This window comes from Coregonus clupeaformis, chromosome 24, assembly GCF_020615455.1.
Source record: "Coregonus clupeaformis isolate EN_2021a chromosome 24, ASM2061545v1, whole genome shotgun sequence".
NCBI lineage: Eukaryota > Metazoa > Chordata > Actinopteri > Salmoniformes > Salmonidae > Coregonus > Coregonus clupeaformis.
Window position 1 is genome coordinate 36,235,647 of NC_059215.1, and position 17,269 is coordinate 36,252,915.

Sequence of the window (17,269 nt, forward strand, 5' to 3'; positions counted from 1 at the left end):
AGAGTGAAAAGAAGGAAGCCTGTACAGAATACAAATATTCCAAAACATACATCCTGTTGGCAACAAGGCACTAAAGTAATACTGCAAAAAATGATTTGGGGCAAATCCAATATAAAACATTACTGAGTACCACTCTCCATATTTTCAAGCATAGTGGTGGCTATATCATGTTATGGGTATTCTTGTAATCGTTAAGGACTGGGTAATTTTTCAGGATAAAAAATAATCGGAATGGAGCTTTCCACCAGACACTGGGAGATGAATTCACCTTTCAGCAGGACAATAACCTAAAACACAAGGCCAAATCTACACTGGAGTTACTTACCAAGAAGACAGTGAATGTTCCTGAGTGGCCGAGTTACAGTTTTGACATAAATCTACTTGAAAATCTATGGTAAGACCTGAAAATGGTTGTCTAGCAACAACCAATTTGACAGAGCTTGAAGAATTTTGAAAATAATAATGGGCAAAAATAATGGGAAATCCAGGTGTGGAAAGCTCTTAGAGACTTACCCAGAAAGACTTTTCAGCTGCAATCACTGCCAATGGTGCTTCTACAAAGTATTGACTCAGGGGTGTGAATACTTATGTAAATGAGATATTTCTGTACCTCGTATTCAATACATTTGCAAAAAAATCCAAAAACATGTTTTCACTTTGTCATTATGGAGTATTGTGTGTAGATGGGTAAGAAAAACATTAAAATGTAATCCATTTTGAATTCAGGCTGTAACACAACAAAATGTGGATTAAGTGAAGGGGTATGAAGGCATACAGTACAAATTTGAAAGAATAAACTGAACTGCATCTTAGGTAATGAAAAAATACTTTCTCCCTCATTTGTACTGCAAACCTTTTTGAATATGCCCTTACCTTAGTATTGGTGTAATAATTTCAATATCAATCAGTTGATCAGGGTTGTGGTCCTTGGATTATGGATTCAGGATTCAGGATTATGGATTCAGGATTCAGGATTCAGGATTATGGATTCATGATTATGGCTCTGAACTAAACACTAAGGTCAGTTTTGCATTTTCTCTCCTCTAATGGTTATGGTTAGGATTTGGGAGATGGTGAGCTGATCCTAGATCTGTGTCAACAGGCAACTCCTACCCAAAGCACTAAACAAGAGGAGCATTTGCACCCGAGGAGAACAACAATCAAAGAAAGCCCCCAAGACAGGACATAACAATGTTTTCAAGTCTATTCGTGGACCATTTGCATCGCAAATGCTTTGTCGGGCTACAAGTAACATGTCAGTGTGTTGTTAAGCAAGCGTGAGTTTCTGAAAGGAAAAGAGATTACTGTCAAGCCGATAGGAATGAAAGAGTTGCTTCTAATGCAGGGAGATTCCCAAAATGGCAGGAGAGTGTGTAACAACTTTAATCCCGCGTCGGCCCGTGCTTGAACATGAATCGGCTTGGGGATCACTGTCTGTGGGTAGTTGAGACACTGTGTGTGGTTGCAGGCTTGCAGCTTTGTGGGGCCCCAGGCTATGGGGAATGGCATAGGGGCATATTGACTTCATCTCCTAGTTTTGGCCGTTACGACTATCTCTCAGCTACTGTAGGAGGCACTGGGCTTTGGAGAGATGAACTTCTTAAATACCATGGCTACTGCCCAGACAGACTCGGTTTGTGTTTGCAAGCAGCTCGTTATGTGTTCAAAATGTATTTCAAGTGACATTGCCACTCCAATGAGTTGCCCTTGCCAATATGGACTTTACAATGACACTTTTAACTTTCAAATGTTCTCTTTTATCTGGACTGATGAGGATTTGGAGTGCTATTGTGTCTGTGTGGAGAGTCTGTACTGTCTATGTATTGTAGGCTATGGTTGGTTGCCATTTACAGCCCAGCAACAATCTGTCCCTGGAAATGAACATTGAATTGAATACACTAACATCTACTTGACTGACAGCAGTCATCAGTTTTGGACTGCAGTATTGGCGATTGAGGGAGTTGACACCTGTTTTGGTTACTGTAGGTGAAATAGAACAGAACAGAACAGAACAGAAGAAGGCACGGCGCAACACAAAGAATACCTTGTGTTGCATGAAAACCCCCATCATGATTATTCACACTGAACGAATCTACCCAAGATTACTTTAAGCCACTCTATTTACAAGTGATCTCATAGCTGCTGTGGGTGTCTTGGGTGTCTGTCTTGTAAACAACACATTATTCTGTATTAGGGATAATTGCTCCCAAGCATGCACCATCCATCCTTCAAATTAGCCTTTTGCCTCCCAAACTTCAAACATTCCTGGAGCTCTCCGAGCAATAAGTGTCATGATGGGATGAAAATGAGATCTAACACTTCAGCCCTTTTTCCAATAACGACCCATCGGCACTCCCGATGCTCCGACAACGTTCCGACAATGCTCCGCCACTCGGCTGGGTGTGGATTGGGATGAGGAAGGGACAGGCCGGAGCATGCTCTGTATCCCGGCGTGTCAGGAGCTGCTCTTCCCAGCTATTAGCCTCTCACCGTCAGGACGCAGGCCCCAACATGCCCATAGAGTCAGACACCGAGCGCACATCCATTCTCTGAGTCTACCCCATCTCCACCACTGCCTGTCTGCATGTGTGTGTTGCCACAGCTTGGTAACACACACACACACTTGATAATGAGGATATTCGAACACACACATTCACTCACGTCAACACACACACACATAATTTGAATCAATTAGCCACCTTTCTTGGTGTTTCGTCCTCGCACTCTTTACTCACACTAATTTCCATAGACACTGTGCATCATGCTTTGGAGCAGGTAGCTCCTGTATTGATATGTATCAATCAAAATAGTAATCTGTACATGAAGCACATCAATAGGTAAAGGTGTTGTCACTCTTTGTGCATTATATAAAACTCGACAAACTATTAACATTAATACATGATAAGATTTGATATGATGCGATACAATATTAAACTGGACAAAAATATAAATGCAACATGCAACAATTTCAATGATTTTACTGAGTTACAGTTCGTATAAGGATAAATCAGGCCCTAATCTATGGATTTCACCCACTTGGCAGCCAGGTCCACTCACCAGAATGAGTTTTTCCCCACAAAAGGGCTTTATTACAGACAGAAATGCCCCCCTCAAAACTTGAGACATCTGTGGCATTGTGATGTGTGACAAAACTGCACATATTAAGTGGCCTTTTATTGTTCCCAGCACAAGGTGCACCTGTGTAATGATCATGCTGTTTAATCAGCTTCTTGATATGCCACAGTTGTCAGGTGGATGGATTATTTTGGCAAAGGAGAAATGCTCACTAACAGGAATGTAAAGAAATTCGTCCACAAAATCTGAGAGCAATAAGCTTTTTGTGCGTATGGAAAATGTATGAGATATTTTGTTTCAGCTCATGAAAGATGGGACCAGCACTAAATGTTGCATTTATATTTTTGTTCAGTGTATATCAAGCGCACAGAGCTCGCCATGCTTATCATATAGATTTCAAGCATGGATGAAATCTTATAGTGGAGATGCTAGGCTATCTGCAGACTAATTATAATAATAATAATAATAATATGCCATTTAGCAGACGCTTTTATCCAAAGCGACTTACAGTCATGCGTGCATACATTTTTGTGTATGGGTGGTCCCGGGGATCGAACCCACTACCTTGGCGTTACAAGTGCCGTGCTCTACCAGCTGAATTACTGTAATTACTCTTACACACCTTTCCCAGCTAACTTTAGCCACAACTAGCTAACAATCTATGAAAGTAAATGGGGCGTGTGTGCAATTGTCAAAATGTCCTTGTCAAATCAACGAAATCAACTCCATATTTAGTTACTTAATTAAAGGTGATTTGGCCATTCAAAAAAATAAACACGCAAACATGCCCCATTGACTTCCATTGATTGTTAGCTAGTGATGGCTAAAGTTAGCTGAGGTTTGTGGCTGTGAAAACCAAACCATCGATTACAGTTTCTCCTGGCACATGGACTACTTTCAGTGAGGGACCATCTAACATCAAGTTGTGAAATCCTGAACAGATGGTGCCTAAAGGCAACTTTTACCCAGAGCTGTGGAGTCATGAGCAACAGCCATACACTTCCAGTAATATTGATGTAGGACTAGTAGGTACATCATAAACAACGCTGTCTTTTTAGACTGCAGATATGCATTTAGATTGTTTTGTGCTTGTATGGGTAAGCCTGCAGTTATTCTTAGTGAACAATATTCTCAATTAATTTGATCCACATTTGGAGATGTTTGCAAGTGCAACAGTAGCTCATTATTCCCAAAACAACTTCAAAAGACACCAGCTCCAGTACTTCATAGTGAACAGAACTCAGAGAAAATACATATCACATGTGGCGTTCCACAAGGTTCTATTTTGGCTCCGGTACTGTTCAGTTTATATTTGTTACCCCCTGTCAGCGTTATCAGAAAGCACAGCATTTATTTTCACTGCTACGCAGACGATACACAACTTAAAATGTCTGTGTCACCAGAGGATTTTAGCTCCACAGATAAATTATTAGACTGTATTAGTGATTTAAATACTTGGATGGCTCACAACTTCCTCCAGCTAAATCAAGACTAGACCGAGGTACTTATTGTTGGAGCCAAAGCACAGAGAGAGAATCTGGCCGCACATTTTAATTCACGGGCAATAAAGATAAAACACCAGGTAAAAAACCTAGGTGTTATTTTAGATTCTGAACAAAATGTAGAATCACACATTAGGAATGTGACCAAAATAGCTTTTTACCACCTGAGGAACATTGCCAAGGTGCGGCCGTTTCTCTCGCAGGCTGATACAGAGAGACTCATCCATACTTTTATTACAAGCAGGCTTGACTAGTGTAATGTTCTCCTGTCTGGTCTACCCAAGAAAGCCATTGGTCAACTGCAAAACATACAGAATGTTGCAGCACGGGTACTGACCAAGACCAGACGGAGAGCACACATTACACCGGTTTTAAGCTCTCTGCACTGGCTGCCTGTGAGTTATATAATTAATTTTAAGATTCTTCTATTGGATTTTAAATCAATCCACGATTGTGCACCCCAAAACATGTCAGACATTTAAAGTTATGTACCCAGTAGGTCCCTCAGGTCCTCTGGCACTGGCCTTTTAACTATCCCAAAGCCTAGGACCAAGAGGCATGGAGAGGCAGCCTTTAGTTATTATGCCCCCAGCCTCTGGAATAGCTGCCAGAGAACCTGAGGGGGGGAGGGGGGCGAAACTGTGGACATATTTAAAATAGATCTTAAAACACACCTTTTTAACTTTGCTTTTCCTCAGGGTGCTTTTTAGTCGCTCAGTTTGTGTCATTCTTTTGTTTTCTATCTTATGTTCATTGTGTAGTAAATATTTCAGCTTTTATTTTCATTGTTTTTTCATAGTTTTTTCCTGTAAAGCATGTTGCGTTTCATTCCGTGTCTGAAATGTGCTGAATAAATAAAGCTTGATTTGATTTGATGATCAGTGACTTCTGATAGGATTTGTTTTGTGGATTTTGGTGAAACAAAAGATGATTATATACTTCTACATCTCCCAAATGCTCCCAAACAGCAATTAGAGCCCATCAAATCACCTTGGGGGAATTCACATAGAACGCTATAGAATTTCCACTTCTTATCCAAGAGACTAATTTATTTCTTTGCCATGTGTGTCGAGAGGGATTCAGGAAAGTGTTGTTGATGCTTTTCTATGATTAATGGGATGTGGGATATAGCCGAGGAGGACTGCATGTGTTAACATATTTGGACAGTTAACTGACTTTGCAATAGGCAAGCCAGAGCATGTCCACAGGGATGACAGTATGGCAATTATCACTCGTTCTCAACAAGCTTGTCTGGACCTGCACCTATGGTCCACTGGACTGGCTGACTGTATAGAGTTCTGTCTGTCTGTATTCTTCTTCCTCTTCCTCTACACTCGTCCATCTCCTAGCATGCACATCCTCCTCTTCCTTTTAATCCTCCTCAACTTCCTCTTCCTCCTCCTCCTCTAAACTTGTCAATCTCCTAGCATGCACATCCTCCTCTTCCTTTTAATCCTCCTCAACTTCCTCTTCCTGCTCCTCCTCTACACTTGTCAATCTCCTAGACCAATATTTGCCCCGCTTTCTCTCCTATACTTTTCTCATTCTATCCTCTCTTGCACTTTTCATCTTCCTTTCTCACTCAACACCTTTCTTAACTCGTTCCTCCATCCATCCATTCATCCATCCGTCCATCCATCCCAGCATTGGGCTTGCTCGTCACGCCCTTGTCTGTGGAACGCGCTCTCCAGGAGATGTGATATGGGAGTTCCGTTCCTTTCAATAAAACAATGATGAATAAGTAGAATAAGAGAAGGGAGATGTCTCAGTGGACAAGTCCTGACGTCTCTCTCTCAGCTGCATACAGAGACAGAGAGAGAGTGATTTATTGCTCTGCTATGCTCTCAGCTGTGACTGAACCTATCAAACATATCAGCAACTGCCCAGCACATGTAACTCATATGATGCTGATTGAGTCATATGGGCATCATTTTGTTCCGGTGTGGTTCCCATTACTCAGTATTGTAGATAGACCTTGGTGCTGGTGGCAACAACAGGGTTGTGAGTTTGATTCCTACATGGGCCACATATGTGTTACTTTGGATACAAGCATTAGCTGGAGTAGGCCATATCAATTTGTGTGGGTCGAACCCCAACTTGAGACATCCATGCACGGAATATTTGCATGTACCTTGCACATCAATCAGAAATGTGTGGTAACATTTGAAGTACAGTACACTTATCTCAGGTTAAGATTCAACCCTTGTTAAGTGTCACTAAATCATCAATATCTGTTAGAATCAGATTTGGGGATGCTGGTTAGCAAGGGTCGTTTTGCGGGTTCAGAGAATAGTGACCTTTGGACTGTATCCGAGGGATCTGTTAATGCTACTCAGCTCAATCATTGAAAAAAATCCCTGAATCTGTGAAAACGTCATCAGGGTTTTACTGCGTCAAATTATTTATTCAAAGTATGGCTGATCTGTCTGAACTTGCAGGCTAAGAATGGGAATAGGTGATTTTGTGCACAAATATTTAGCTTCCGCTTTTGCAATACATCTCAAGTCTATGCTATGGGTGGGGTGGGCTGGGATAAGGGGTTGGAGTGAGGTGGGGTGAGTTGTGCAGTGTTGCAGGAGGCTTAGTAACGGTATCTCAAAATGGAATTCAGACAGAGACTTGTCTTGGAATTGACTTTCCCTTCTCCACCCCACCCCACCCCCCCAAAGCTGTCTGTTGGATGCGCCCTCATCCCGTGGGGAATTTTTGACATTGAAAGGCAGGAACCCACAGAACAAAATATAATAGTCTACAAAGATGATGTATTTCCCCCACAGTTTATGATGATGGTGTATAATTAAAATGATTGAAAATAGTGGACTTTTCCATAATTTTCAACATGGCCTAAAAATAGAATGAAATGATCAGTGATTAATTCCACTGAGTATGAACAGCATGTTTGAATGCTATTGTAGCATCAATGACTAAAGCATATGTATCTCTGCATTGAAAACAGTACATGTTCATCTCTATACCAGGGCTTTTGGGCACATTGTTACATCTGCATTGATATTCATTGTAGCAAGTCCACACAAAACAAAACGGTCTTTCCTGGAAGGTTTGATGTCCTCAGGTGGATTTTTGGGTTTTCTTGATAGTGTTGGGGCATGTTGAAGCTTGTCCGGTAAGAACCCCTCCCCTCCCTCCCCATAAGATTGGATGTATTTGAACCTCCTTTTTAGTAGGATGACTGCCAGCATTGGTAATGGCAGATATGCCCGTCAAAGAGTACAAAGGGCTCTTTTCACTTGCATGATGCACTTCAGTTAGATATCCACACATTTGTACTGAATAACTGTTTCAAGTCCCGCTGAATGCAGACTCGCAGTATACATCATTGCCTGTCTATGATAGCATCTTAGCTGAGTATCTCCAATGTAGTTGGTGCTTTCCTCCGTAGATTTGCTTCAATTGAGCAAGCTTGTGATATTGAATATTCCGTTTGGAGTTTGAATAGGCCTACAGTTATGATTTGATTGTATTATGTTTGCAGGCCCTACTAGACTCCTACTAACTCTTCCATTGTACTTTTTCACTCACTCACACACACACACACACACACACATACTTGGCTTTTTGAACTGACATGCTTCCCTCCAGGAATTATTACTAACTTTGCTACAACACCTGCAAGCCCAGCCTGGTAGATAATAATCATGTTCATTCCAGCAACCGAATAGTCCTTATATTTATGACATGATGGAACCAATTTTACTGCATATTTTATAGCCTTCAAAAAGCCCTAATGTATTTTGCCTCATGTTTCAAATCACTCAATTTGTTCTACAGTCCTACTAATCTGACATGTTAACTGTGTTCATAACCTTCCATCTCATACCCTAGTAATACTACCACTCAGCACTTTTTTTTGCAACATGCAACAATTTCAAAGATTTTACTGAGTTACAGTTCATATAACGAAATCAGTCAACTGAAATAAATTAATTATGCCCTAATCTATGGATTTCACATGACTGGGAATACAGAGGTAGGGGCGTGGATCAGAAAACCAATCAGTATCTGGTGTGACCACCATTTGCCTCAGGCCGCGCGACACATCTCCTTTGCATAGAGTTGATCAGGCTGTCGATTGTGGTCTGTGGAATGTTGTCCGGCTGCTCTTCAATGGCTGTGTGAAGTTGCTGGTATTGGCGGGAACTGCAACACGCTGTCGTACACGTCGATCCAGAGCATCCCAAACATGCTCAATGGGTGACATGTCTGGTTAGTATTCAGGCCATAGAAGGACTGAGACATTTCCAGCTTCCAGGAATTGTGTACAGATCCTTGCAACATGGGGCTGTGCATTATCATGCTGAAGCATGCTAAGACATTATAAAGGCTCATACTTGCTCATAAGTTATAACGTAAAAAATTATACCTGCAGGCTTTTAGTAAAGTGTTCCCAAAAATTATTAACAAACAAAGTGCCTGGATGAGATGTTTGATAGGTAAAAAAAAAAATTACACCACAACGGTGACTTGTCAAGAATAACATCCCCCTTCTGTTTTGCCCCTCCTCAGTACTCCCCGCTGCTGAAGAAGCTCTACTGTCAGATCGCCAAGACCTGTCCAATCCAGATCAAGCTTTCCTCGGCCCCGCCACACGCCAGTGTCATCCGTGCCATGCCTGTCTACAAGAAAGCGGAGCATGTCACCGAGGTAGTCAAACGCTGCCCCAACCACGAGCTGGGACGGGACTTCAATGACAGTAAGCCACCACGCCACCTTGATAGGCATATCTGTTTGTGTCATCGACCCGTATCCCACAACAGATTTGACTCACAACAGTGCTTGTATGATGTGGTTGTTGGACTTCCTTAAATGCACTTATGGTATACCTCTCTCAAAAGAGTGTCTGCTATATGACAGAAATGTATGAAAATTCAACTGAAATGGCATTTCAATAGGACCTCTGGTCCAAAGAGACTGCTGCAGTGTAGTTTAGGTTTACTGTAAAAATTCAAGGAAGTTTAAATGGATGGAGAGGTTGATTAATTGATTGATTAATTAATTGACCTGTACCCCCCCATCACCCAGGCCAAGTGGCCCCAGCCAGTCATCTGATCAGGGTGGAGGGAAACAACCTGTCCCAGTACGTGGACGACCCCGTCACGGGCAGGCAGAGTGTCATGTTGCCCTACGAGAACCCACAGGTGAGTAGCTCCCCTCAGCTAGGACCCCAACAGAACGCCTACACTCACACAATACAGTAGAACATGTGTAGGCAACCCTGGTGCTGAACTCTGTAGTGCCGTAGCCACTACTGGATTTTGTCCCAACCAAGCAACACATCCGGTTCTACCAATCACCTCACCAACAGTGATTGGTTAAATTCATCACACCTGGTCTCCCAGGTCTTAAAACAGAAATGTTCCATTAAAAACATAATTTGTCTGTATAGCACTCCAGGGCCAGGTTTGCCTACCCCTGCAATAGAACATGGTGGTTGGTTAACATTTAAAATCACCTAGAAAATAACAACACAGTCTTCATATTAATTGGTTATTTAGATGTAGTATACCTATTTAGAACTTTATATTTTAGTTGCCCATGATTTTGATTGATATTTTCAAAAGAATAGGTCCCATGCCTGACTTTTGCTATGTAACATTATATGGCAACACTGCCATCTAAAGGTAATAAAATATACAGCTTATGTTTTGTCCGTTACATTCAGTCTGATGCGTTAGGAGGGCTGGTTTCACATAAGCAAAGCCCAGGCCTGATAAAGGTTGAGTCTTTCAATCTATTAACTTTGCTTTAATAAATGGGATCTTCAGTGTGTCATCATGGGGGGTGCCTTGGCTATCACACTGCCTGTGATTGGACAGCTGGCTAATGTTTGACAGGCCAACGGACAGTAAAGGTCTCTCTCTCTGATAGGTGGGGACAGAGTTCACCACCATCCTCTACAACTTCATGTGCAACAGCAGCTGTGTGGGAGGGATGAACAGGAGACCCATCCTCATCATCATCACCCTAGAGACACGCGAGTAAGTCCATGACATTGTGTGTGTGTGTGGGTGTGTGGGTGTGTGTGTGTGTGTGTGTGTGTGTGTGTGTGTGTGTGTGTGTGTGTGTGTGTGTGTGTGTGTGTGTGTGTGCGTGCGTGCGTGCGTGCGTGCGTGCGTGCGTGCATGGGTGCGTGCGTGCGTGCGTACGTGTGTGTGTCTGTCATAACAGCTCACAGCTGATTTGAACTGCCTTTATACACACCTGTCTCACGATAAACATGCTATAATCATTCATAATAGCCCGTGGCTCCTTATAAAACTATATACATCCATAAAAATCAAGAATGTATTTCAAATGCGTTACTAAACATGTGGCTCATATGAAAAGTGTAACAAAATATTTTGATAACACTTTAATAAGCGCATACAGTTATAATGTAGGATGTGTTACCTGTTGTAAGCATATGAGGCCTTTCAATGCCTTATAAATGAACGTATGATACGTTATGCCTTTCTTTGTTGCAATTAGTGGTCAGGTGCTGGGACGAAGGTCGTTTGAAGGGCGGATATGCGCCTGTCCGGGGCGAGATCGCAAGGCAGACGAAGACCACTTCAGGGAGCAGCAGGCCATGAGCGACAACATGTCCAAGAACGACAACAACGCTAACAAGCGCAGTGAGTCGCCCTTCTATCTCTCTCTACACCTTTACAAAATGTTTGGTTATTTTTATTGGGGTGTGTCTGAAATGGCACCTTATTCCCTATATAGTGCACCACTTTTGACCAGAGCCTTCACATACATACAGTGGGGAGAACAAGTATTTGATACACTGCCGATTTTGCAGGTTTTCCTACTTACAAAGCATGTAGAGGTCTGTAATTTTTATCATAGGTACACTTCAACTGTGAGAGACGGAATCTAAAACAAAAATCCAGAAAATCACATTGTATGATTTTTAAGTAATTAATTTGCATTTTATTGCATAACATAAGTATTTGATACATCAGAAAAGCAGAACATAATATATTTGGTACAGAAACCTTTGTTTGCAATTACAGAGATCATACGTTTCCTGTAGGTCTTGACCAGGTGTGCACACACTGCAGCAGGGATTTTGGCCCACTCCTCCATACAGACCTTCTCCAGATCCTTCTGGTTTCGGGGCTGTCGCTGGGCAATACGGACTTTCAGCTCCCTCCAAAGATTTTCTATTGGGTTCAGGTCTGGAGACTGGCTAGGCCACTCCAGGACCTTGAGATGCTTCTTACGGAGCCACTCCTTAGTTGCCCTGGCTGTGTGTTTCGGGTCGTTGTCATGCTGGAAGAACCAGCCACGACCCATCTTCAATGCTCTTACTGAGGGAAGGAGGTTGTTGGCCAAGATCTCGCGATACATGGCCCCATCCATCCTCCCCTCAATACGGTGCAGTCGTCCTGTCCCCTTTGCAGAAAAGCATCCCCAAAGAATGATGTTTCCACCTCCATGTTTCACGGTTGGGATGGTGTTCTTGGGGTTGTACTCATCCTTCTTCTTCCTCCAAACACGGCAAGTGGAGTTTAGACCAAAAAGCTATATTTTTGTCTCATCAGACCACATGACCTTCTCCCATTCCTCCTCTGGATCATCCAGATGGTCATTGGCAAACTTCAGACGGGCCTGGACATGCGCTGGCTTGAGCAGGGGGAACTTACGTGCGCTGCAGGATTTTAATCCATGACGGCGTAGTGTGTTACTAATGGTTTTCTTTGAGACTGTGGTCCCAGCTCTCTTCAGGTCATTGACCAGGTGTAGTTCTGGGCTGATCCCTCACCTTCCTCATGATCATTGATGCCCCATGAGGTGAGATCTTGCATGGAGCCCCAGACCGAGGGTGATTGACCGTCATCTTGACTTCTTCCATTTTCTAATAATTACGCCAACAGTTGTTGCCTTCTCACCAAGCTGCTTGCCTATTGTCCTTTAGCCCATCCCAGCCTTGTGCAGGTCTACAATTTTATCCCTGATGTCCTTACACAGCTCTCTGGTCTTGGCCATTGTGGAGAGGTTGGAGTCTGTTTGATTGAGTGTGTGGACAGGTGTCTTTTATACAGGTAACGAGTTCAAACAGGTGCAGTTAATGCAGGTAATGAGTGGAGAACAGGAGGGCTTCTTAAAGAAAAACTAACAGGTCTGTGAGAGCCGGAATTCTTACTGGTTGGTAGGTGATCAAATAGTTATGTTATGCAATAAAATGCAAATGAATTACTTAAAAATCATACAATGTGATTTTCTGAATTTTTGTTTTAGATTCCGTCTCTCACAGTTTAATTGTACCTATGATAAAAATTACAGACCTCTACATGCTTTGTAAGTAGGAAAACCTGCAAAATCGGCAGTGTATGAAATACTTGTTCTCCCCACTGTATAGTGACACAGATCACAATGCAAACATATACACCAGTGCAATATAAATGACACAATAGTTTGAGCATATTGATATTGGTCAAGTCTTTGTAAAAATCCTATTGCTAATTTTCATGATATTAAATAATTGTTTGTACTCCCAACATTTAGCATTCAAACAGACCCCTCCAAACATTCCCAGTCCAGGCATGAAGAGACGGCGGCATGGTGAAGAAGAGATCTACTATATGCCTGTAAGATATATAACTACTATACATATATATATATATATATATATATATATATATACAGTACCAGTCAAAAGTTTGGACACACCTCCTCATTCCAGGGTTTTTCTTTATTTTTACTATTTTCTACATTGTAGAATAATAGTGAAGACATCAGAACTAGGAAATAACACATATGGAATCATGTAGTAAACAGAAAAGGGTTAAACAAATCAAAATACATTTTATATTTGAGATTCTTCAAAGGAGCCACCCTTTGCCTTGATGACAGCTTTGCACACTTGGCATTCTCTCAACCAGCTTCATGAGGTAATCACCTGGAATGCAATTCAATTAACAGGTGTGCCTTTCTTTCCTTCTTAATGCGTTTGAGCCAATCAGTTGTGTTGTGACAAGGTAGGGGTGGTATACAGAAGATAGCCCTATTTGGTAAAAGACCAAGTGCATATTATGGCAAGAACAATTCAAATAAGCAAAGAGAAACAACAGTCCATCATTACTTTAAGACATGAAGGTCAGTCAATACGTAACATTTCTGTCACGGATTCTGCCGAGGCTGCTCCTCCTCCTTGCTCGGGCAGGCTTCGGCGTTCGTCGTCCCCGGAGTACTAGCTACTGCCGATCTATGTTTTCGGTGTTTGTCTTGTGTTGTCTAGTTTATACACCTGTTGCTTATTAGTGTTGATTGTGTAGCATATAAGTTCCTTTGTTTTACGTTTGGCCTTTGTGTGTTATTGTGTATTGTCTCGTTGATGTTCGGCATAGCTATTTCGCCTCATTACGCACAGGGTGTTTTTCCCCTCCAGTGTTTTGGAGACTTTTGTTTGTGCTTTTGCATTCAGTAAAGTAGTCATCCTGATTATCTGTGTCCTGCGTCTGACTTCACTTGCCGCGTACACATCACCATTTTGACAATTTCAAGAACTTTGAAAGTTTCTTCAAGTGCAGTCGCAAAAACCATCAAGCGCTATGATAAAACTGTCTCTCATGCGGACCGCCACAGGAAAGGAAGACCCAGAGTTACCTCTGCTGCAGAGGATAAGTTCATTAGAGGTAACTGCACCTCAGATTGCAGCCCAAATAAATGCTTCACAGAGTTCAAGTAACAGACACATGTCAACATCAACTGTTCAGAGGAGACTGTGTGAATCAGGCTTTCATGGTCGAATTGCTGCAAAGAAACCACTACCAAAGGACACCAATAATAAGAAGAGAATTGCTTGGGCCAAGAAACACAAGCAATGGACATTAGACCAGTGGAACTCTGTCCTTTGGTCTGATGAATCCAAATGTGAGATTTTTGGTTCCAACCGTTGTGTCTTTGTGAGACGCAGAGTAGGTGAACGGATGATCTCTGCATGTGTGGTTCCCACCGTGAAGCATGGAGGGGGAGGTGTGATGGTGTGGGGGTGCTTTGCTGTAGCTCAGCTGGTAGAGCACAGCGCTTGTAACGCCAGAGTAGTGGGTTCGATCCCCAGGACAGAAAAATGTATGCAGGCTTTTGGATAAAAGCGTCTGCTAAATGGCATATTATTATTATATTACTGTCTGTGATTTATTTAGAATTCAAGGCACACTTAACCAGCATGGCTACCACAGCATTCTACAGCGATACGCCATCGCATCTGATTTGCGCTTAGTGGGACTATCATTTGTTTTTCAACAGGACAATGACCAAAAACACACCTCCAGGCTGTGTAAGGGCTATTTGACCAAGAAGGAGAGTGATGGAGTGCGGCATCAGATGACCTGGACTCCACAATCACCCGACCTCAACCCAATTGAGATGGTTTGGGATGAGTTGGACTGCAGAGTGAAGGAAAATCAGCCAACAAGTGCTCAGCATATGTGGGAACCCCTTCAAGATTGTTGGAAAAGCATTCCTCATGAAGCTGGTTGAGAGAATGCCAAGAGTGTGCAAAGCTGTCATCAAGGCAAAGGGTGGCTACTTTGAAGAATCTCAAATATAAAATATATTTTGATTTGTTTAACACTTTTTTGGTTACTACATGATTCCATGTGTTATTTCATTGTTTTTTTATCTTCACTATTATTCTACAATGTAGAAAATAGTAAAAATAAAAAATAAACCTTGAATGTGGAGGTGTGTCCAAACTTTTGACTGGTACTGTATACTGTATATCATATAACTACTATATATAATACAACTATTATATATACTGTATCATATAACTACTGTATATATATTATATAACTACAGTGCCTTCAGAAAGTATTCATACCCCTTGACTTATTCCACATTGTGTTTTGTTACAGCCTGAATTTAAATTGATTGAATTGTGGTGCGTTTTCTCACATATCTACACACAATACCCCAAAATGACAAAGTGAAAACATGTTATTAGAAATGTTTGCACATTTATTGAAATTTAAATACAGAAATATCTCATTTACATAAGTATTCACACCCCTGAGTCAATACTTTGTAGAAGCACCTTTGGCAGCGATTACAGCTGTGAGTCTTTCTGGGTAAGTCTCTAAGAGCTTTCCACACCTGGATTGTGATTGCAACATTTGCCCATTATTCTTTTCAAAATGTGTAAAGCTCTGTCAAATTGGTTGTTGATCATTGCTAGACAACCATTTTCCGGTCTTTCCATAGATTTTCAAGTAGATTTAAGTCAAAACTGTAACTTGGCCATTCAGGATCATTCACTGTCTTCTTGGTAAGCAACTCCAGTGTAGATTTGGCCTTGTGTTTTAGGTTACTATCCTGCTGAAAGGTGAATTCATCTCCCAGTGTCTGGTGGAAAGCAGACTGAACCAGGTTTTCCTCTAGGATTTGCCTGTGCTTAGCTCCATTCTGGGGGGGTTTTATCCTGAAAAAGTCCTTGACGATTACAAGCATACCCATAACATGATGCAGCCACCACTATGCTTGAAAATATGGAGAGTGGTACTGAGTAATGTGTTGTGTTGGATTTCCCCAAACATAACACTTTGTATTCAGGACAACAAGTTAATTGCTTTGCCACATTTTTTTGCAGTATTACTTTAGTGCCTTGTTGCAAACAGGATGCATGTTTTGGAATATTTGTATTCTGTACATGCTTATTTCTTTTCCCTCTGTCATGTAGGTTAGTATTGTGGAGTAACTACAATGTTGTTACTCCATCCTCAGTTTTCTCCTATCACAGCCATTAGACTGTAACTGTTTTAAAGTCATAATTTGCCTCATAGTGAAATCCCTGAGCGGTTTCCTTCCTCTCCGGCAACTGAGTTAGGGAGGACGCCTGTATCTTTGTAGTGACTGGGTGTATTGATACACCATCCAAAGTGTAATTAATAACTTCACCATGCTCAACTAGCTATTCAATGTCTGTTTGTTTTTTTACCCATTTACCAATAGATGCCCTTATTTTCGAGGCATTGGAAAACTTCCCAGGTCTTTGTGGTAGAATCTGTGTTTGAATTCACTGCTCGACCTCAGGGACCTTACAGATAATTGAATGTGTGGGGTACATGACATGAGGTAGTCATAAAAAAAATCATGTTAAACACTATTATTGCACACTGAGTGAGTCCATGCAACTTATTATGTGACTTGTTAAGCACATTTTTATTCCTGAACTTATTTAGGCTTGCTATAACAAAGGGATTGAATATTTATTGACTCAAGAAATTTCAGCTTTTATTTAAAAAAAATCCATTTTAGAATAGGGCTGTAACATAACAAAATGTAGAAAAAGTCAAGGAGTGTGAATATATTCTGAAGGCGCTGTATATCATATACAGTGCCTTCGGAAGGTATTCAGACCCCTTAACTTTTTCCACATTCTGTTACGTTACAGCCTTATTCTAAAATGGATTCAAAAATAATAATAATCAGCAACCTACACATAATACCCCATAATGACAAAGCGAAAATAGGTTTTTAGAAACTTTTGCAAATGTATTAAATATAAAAAACAGAAATACCTCATTTACATAAGTATTCAGACCCTATGCTATGAGACTCGAAAAATTGAGCTAAGGTGCATCCTGTTTCCATTCATCATCCTTGAGATGTTTCTACAACTTGATTGGAGTCCACCTGTGGTAAATTCAATTGACTGGACATGATTTGGAAAGGCACACACCTGT

At 41.4% G+C, this 17,269-nt stretch overlaps 1 protein-coding gene across 4 annotated transcripts in view; it reads left to right on the forward strand.

Moving 5' to 3' along the window:
* Window positions 1–17,269, forward strand: part of tp73 (tumor protein p73) — a 51,454-nt gene that overhangs the window by 30,149 nt on the left and 4,036 nt on the right. For all 4 annotated transcript variants that reach the window (XM_041846065.2, XM_041846067.2, XM_041846068.2 and 1 more), the window contains 5 exons: window positions 9,102–9,288; window positions 9,618–9,733; window positions 10,464–10,573; window positions 11,064–11,209; window positions 13,089–13,171. In XM_041846065.2, the coding sequence (XP_041701999.1) occupies window positions 9,102–9,288; window positions 9,618–9,733; window positions 10,464–10,573; window positions 11,064–11,209; window positions 13,089–13,171 (642 nt within the window). The remainder of the gene's footprint in view (window positions 1–9,101; window positions 9,289–9,617; window positions 9,734–10,463; window positions 10,574–11,063; window positions 11,210–13,088; window positions 13,172–17,269) is intronic.